The sequence below is a fragment of the Anneissia japonica genome, unplaced genomic scaffold, assembly GCF_011630105.1.
Source record: "Anneissia japonica isolate Jap-2015-1 unplaced genomic scaffold, ASM1163010v1 scaffold904_len716149_cov161, whole genome shotgun sequence".
Lineage (NCBI taxonomy): Eukaryota > Metazoa > Echinodermata > Crinoidea > Comatulida > Comatulidae > Anneissia > Anneissia japonica.
The window spans coordinates 412,727-418,755 of record NW_022683714.1 but is presented as its reverse complement, the minus strand read 5'-3'; the positions used below and the strand labels follow the sequence as shown (position 1 = coordinate 418,755).

The following is a 6,029-nucleotide window of genomic DNA, read 5'->3' as shown; positions in this document are numbered from 1 at the left end:
ACCCAATAAAACGATAGCCCAGAACGCCTCAATATGTTATTTTCGGGCATTTAAAACACAGAAATTTCGCGGGGGCATGTCCCCGGACCTCCTATTTCAGTGTTGTCTCGATCGGCCCAAATTTCGGCCCCCTCCCCCACCCGCCTTTTGGACATCTCTGGATCCGCCCCTGGCCCATGGCCATGTGACTCTGCCCGCCCTAGATTGACAATCACTTACCCTTTTGGTTTCTCAATACGGTAACCGTTATCATTTGATGCTGTTAGTCCATAAAGTTGATACACAAGAAGTATTACCAACACCAGTAATGCAACGTTAAGTGGTTTAAGCTTCTTGTATCGCAATAGCATTACAACAACATATATAGTCACAATTACTACAACAACGAACATTGAATGCACCATCACGACGTTAATATATTGACCTCTACAGATGAATTTGCTCATGTAGATATTGACCTAGACCTAGAAGTACTACAGTGGCATACATTTTGGTCACATAAGCACCATTCCAGAAATAAAGGTGAGGTGAAAACCGACGGAGACTTCTCTTGGACACCATATTTTATGATTAAGTTGTGAAAACTTTGACCCGCTTATCTCAATACAAACAAGTCTACAAGCGTTGTAGTCTGATTTAAGCTTTTGATTACAATGCGATTTCCACTTGAGGTAGGCTACTATGCCTTACAATTGTGAACTTCCCGTGACATAGATTATAATGCGCTGAATTTAAGCACACAATATGCCCGTTTGTGCTTGGAGAATTTATTTTATGTAAATAGTTTTCAAGAACAGCCTCTATTTGGACTTATTACTCATCCATTGAAGAACCAAGTTTCCTTCCATGTTATCACTGAGCAAATTAAATGATAAACGCTCCTTTTAAAGTCTTTGCATAATTCCAGTCCTCAACGTCACGAACCCATCACACTTCATTCAAATGTAAAAGGACCGTAGGTCCTCTACATACACTAACTGTACAACCCTTCACGTGCGCTTGTCGTTTGACGACTGTGTGATTGTGGTCCGGCTTTTGCGCGGTTTTAATATCTCAAGCTTCTATTCTGCACAATTCCTGTCCTCACAACGTCACGAACCCATCACACTCCATTCAAATGTAAAAGGACCCTAGGTCCGCTACATACACTAACTGTACGTGCACTTGTCGTTTGACGACTGTGTGAGTGTGGTCCGCCTTTTGTGTTGTAATCTCAAGCTTTACAATTCACTACCATGTTTAAACCCCCACTTTCCTGAATTTCTGCAAGCCTGTGGAGGGCTTATAGAGCTATCCTCTGCATTCCTTTCTCATTTTTTATTCTGTTCACAATTTTCCCCGTTTTTATTGTATTTTGATGTATTGGAGTGTAATAAATAATACAAACACGCAATTCTTATTTGACACATCTCAATTCCCTCCATTATAATATTTCTGTATTTTATTTTATCTATTTGCATGTGTTAGTACTACTTTCCTTTTCGTTTCAACCACTTTTGTTCGTAGCCTTGTTCTTTTCTCTGTTAGAAACCATTGGAACACGTCTATTAGTACGGTACAGGCTGATTTATCGACCTCCAGGAACTGGTTCACTCTATCAATAACATCACACATCTCTCTGCATTTTATTGTTGTGTTTTCGTAGCGGTCTATAATTGTTTCATATTTTATTATTGTTTTATTTATTAGGAAGCATTCGATTGCACGACGGCGGTAGAACGTAGAACATAATGATGTCACTAAAGTCATCTGCGATTGCGAGAACGTTAAGTTCTCCTTGTCGCGTGGAATCCTACGTATGCAGAGAACGTCGGACACTCTGTAGGACGGTCCCGCATGAGTAATTCCGTTCTAGCGTCACGTTATCGAACAAATCGAAAGCTCCCTACTATTTGCTTAATCCAGCAAACACAAAACGTTCTTAAAACGTTCGCGAACGTTGTGGTTAGGTATGTCACGTCAGCATAACGTTCACACAACGTTGTAAGAACGTTCAAACGATTGTGACGTTGTAACATGTTATAAGTACGTACATAATGTTCTACAAAATAACGTTTTTACCACCCAACTGTAACGTTATTATAACGTTCTTAAACCGTAATATTGTTAGCTGGTTAGTTCCTTAAATGTTAATGTTTATAAAGTTTTTTAATTATCAACAATATTATTAATTTGTCAGCAATTAGATTAGACATAATTTTTTTTTTATAGTTTTAGGCCTAATATAAAATTAGAAAAATAAAATCACTATGAAAAATTATGCTTTATTATTTATTCTGTTCTTTCATACCATATTCATATTTTATTTTGCAATCAAAACAGTAAATGTAAAATATGTTAGCCATCATTTGGTGGGATGCAGCAATATACCAACATATTGCACTGTTCAAAGGTTCTACAAAAGTCCAAATGAAAATAAAAAATGTGCTTTTGCTTTGGTATATGGACTACAGCCTCCATACTTCAAACAACATCCAATTCTATATTCTATATTCTACCATCAAACATATCCGACTCTTTAACGCAGGGCCGTAGCCACGAGAATTGAAATGGTAAGGTTCCGAGCAAAAAGTAAATTGGCTATTTTAAGTTGTACAGACCAATTGTTATTGATGTTCTGTAGTAATGTAATACAATAGTTGAAAAATGTTTTTTTTTTCATAAAAATATATTTTAAACTACCATCAAACAATAAATATACTTTGAATTCAAACCAGGCAGGCTCATTCAAGAGGAAGATTCTTACTCACAAACTTTGATATTTTAATATTTTGCCTTTTGACATTGACAAAAATCTAAGATTAGACCATGAACGAAAAATATTTAAGATATTTAAACAAACCTTTGTATAATTTTACGAAAGTTACAAGAACTTCACTGTGTGAACGAACGCATGTACTATTTTTTTTCCTAAACTTTTGAAGAAATTACCGTTATAAATTTCTGCATATTATTATTATTATTATTATTATTATTATTATTATTATTATTATTATTATTATTATTATTATTATTATTATATAATATAGGGAACACCCTCTCGACCAAAACAAGGGTTCCTTTAGGGCTTTCTTCTGAATAGTGGTATTGCTATTGAGGGGACACTATAAAAAAAAATTGTCCCCTTAATAGGGGTTTTGACATGTAGGCATATAATGAGTACATTCTTAACTATCGGTTTTCCGTCGATTTATAATCAGGCGGTACTGGGGAGGGACAACTTGTTTTCCTGCTCTCCAACAAGTCATTATAACCATTTGTTTATAATGCTAGAAATATATATATATAGGCCTATATATATATATATATATATATATATATATATATATATATATATATATATATATATATTGTAAACGTTAGAATATACGATTTCACACTAATTCAATTGAATTTTAACAAGTGGCAAATTGGTAGGCGTCTAAATTACCAGGCCAGGGCTATAATTATACATAAGATGAACAGAAAATTAATTGCGTACATTTTAAATTGTTGTTATTTTCTCTTTGTAAATTAATTAGTCATTTAAGAAAACACTGGGAATGTGTGCATGATACAAAACCATTTTAAGAGAAATGAATTTATTTAGTATTGATTTATTTGTTGGTTGACAGAAGCTCTCTATGTAAACTGTTACTCCTTAAGATTTTTGAATAAAAATTAATTAACATGGCATTGAAATCGCAATAAAATAAAATAAAGTAATGACGAGGAAATGTTATAGAACTTTGCAGCGTTGAATAGTGAGATGATGTGCATATAATTTAAGTTGTTTCAGACTCGTTTCCTGTATACTGCAAAGATTTTGCATTTGTAGTGCTACTACCCATATATGCTATATACAGGGAGTTGTTATCTAAATATCAACTCCCTGCTATATACTTATCACTGGTGATATCACAATCATTAAATGTTACTGAATGGCTTCTGTATTGAATTCGACCAACAGTGTATCATGATTTACCATCGTCAGTAGTTTGGTGTTCTATCACGAACCTTCTCTTCATACTGAAAAAAAGTAAATTGCAATAAAACAGCACACATGCTAATTTAACTCCCGACAGGCTTGCATAGATCTACGTCTCATTGTGAAGATGATATGTTGGTTTTATTTGCGTATCATAATACTCAATGAACAATTTAGCCCTCTTAATGATTACGTTAAGTATTTTGTCGATGCCTGGTCGTCCGCCAACACCATCCCAGTACGCCTTGTCAATAAACAGTGATTGTAGCAACATTAACCTCAATTTGCCCTTTCGTATGATATCGATGGCTCGAGCGGGAAATCTGTGAAAGAAGTATGCATTACGGATGAGCTAATGAAATAATGAACAATACATTTTAGATAAACATTTTTGACAAAATGTTTTATTATATTCATCGGTAGGCCTACCTCTGCCATGGAACGAAATTGGCAGGAGGTTATGTTTTTGCCATTTATTTATTTAGTTATTTATTTGTCTGTCGGCTATATGTCTGTGGTCAATTCATCAAACTTGGCCACAATGTTCCTTTACATACGATCTAGAGCTGATTAAATTTTAAAGGGTCAGGGTCAAATGTCAAGGTCACAATCAAAGAAAAACTATGTTTTTATTTATTTGTCTACAGCCCATAGTTTTAATCAAAAACTTGGTCACAATGTTCACTGACCAAAGGTTATGCTTTTGCCCCTGTTTATTTATTTATTTGTCTGTCGGCATATTTATTGTGAACAGCCTACAAACCATAGTTTGTATGACCAAAGATCTCAAAGTATTTGAATGTTGAAGGATAAGGGTTAAAGGTCAAGGTCACAATCAACAAAAAAAAACCCCGATTTTTTTGTAACAGTTTTTATCAGAAATTTGTCAAACTTGGCCACAATGTTCATTTACCAAAAATCTGGAGGTTACTAAATTTGGAAGGGTTAGGGTCAAAGGTCAAGGACACAATGATAGAAAAACTTGTATACGGTAACTGTTTGCCGTATAGACGTGTGTGTGTGTGTGCTTATACGGGCTTGCCGGTAAAGTGTAAACAAACATATGACCATTAATTTTAAAGTGATATCATTATGTGAAAAGAGTTTGGTGTAGTGGTTAGAAGAGTGTTTTAAACACTACCAACGCCGGGTTCAAATCCCAAGGAGTCTACTTGTTTTGTTTTTTTAATTATTTTTCTTTATGGGGACAGTATGCGGGGGAAATTTATACTGAGGAGAATTATGATGTGGACGCACGGAGGTATGCTGCACTCTGCGACCGCCCTCTAGTTATATTATTATTATTATTATTATTATTATTATTATTATTATTATTATTATTATTATTATTATTAGTAAAATTTATATTATTATGTTATAGTTATTATTCTCATCGTCATCGTCATTATCAACAACATCATCATCATCCTTATCATCATTATCGTTATCATTATTATTATTATTATTTATTATTACTATTATTATTATTATTATTATATTATTATTAATTATTATTATTATCATCATCATCATCATCAATATTATTATTATGTACTGATTTGACGAGCCCAAGGGTGATGGTTTACAGTTAGGCCCAGGGAACAGTGAAATTAATTTCACTGTTCCCTGGTTAGGCCTATGCATCGATAGCTTATAATTGTCTTCCGGTGCAGAATGTCGTAATTACATTAATAAGTAGGCCTAATTTCCTTTAATTTAAGCGTGCAGAGAACACCTGTATTGTGTCGAAACAAGTGACAAAACGTGCAATAACTAGCAGCGCCAACATATGGTGGCAGTGTTTCTGCCTTCTGGAAAACATAATGATTCGTGTTAGAATGTTTATTTATTGTCCAGAAATAATACAACATAAGTCATAAACCAACCTAAAGGCCTGTAATCGGCTGAATATTAATTAATAGGCATATATTGAGTATTTTGGTTAACTTCCTAACTACCATCAGCTATAGTATAAGCAAAATCTGCTATAGTGATATGATCAGTATCAGGGGCGGATTTAGGGGGGGGGGGCGGCCCGGCCCCGGCCCCCCCTTTTGGAAGG

At 34.5% G+C, this 6,029-nt stretch overlaps 2 protein-coding genes across 2 annotated transcripts in view; both read right to left on the bottom strand.

Annotated features, from left to right (window-relative positions):
• The window catches only part of LOC117100857 (sia-alpha-2,3-Gal-beta-1,4-GlcNAc-R:alpha 2,8-sialyltransferase-like), a 15,785-nt gene extending 15,381 nt beyond the window's left edge, over positions 1 to 404 (bottom strand). The window contains exon 1 of the mRNA XM_033240694.1: positions 220 to 404. Within this exon, the coding sequence (XP_033096585.1) occupies positions 220 to 404 (185 nt within the window). The remainder of the gene's footprint in view (positions 1 to 219) is intronic.
• Positions 405 to 3,281: 2,877 nt separating this feature from the next.
• The window catches only part of LOC117100996 (Golgi-associated kinase 1B-like), a 12,092-nt gene continuing 9,344 nt past the window's right edge, over positions 3,282 to 6,029 (bottom strand). The window contains exon 4 of the mRNA XM_033240835.1: positions 3,282 to 4,290. Within this exon, the coding sequence (XP_033096726.1) occupies positions 4,077 to 4,290 (214 nt within the window). The 3' untranslated portion in view covers positions 3,282 to 4,076. The remainder of the gene's footprint in view (positions 4,291 to 6,029) is intronic.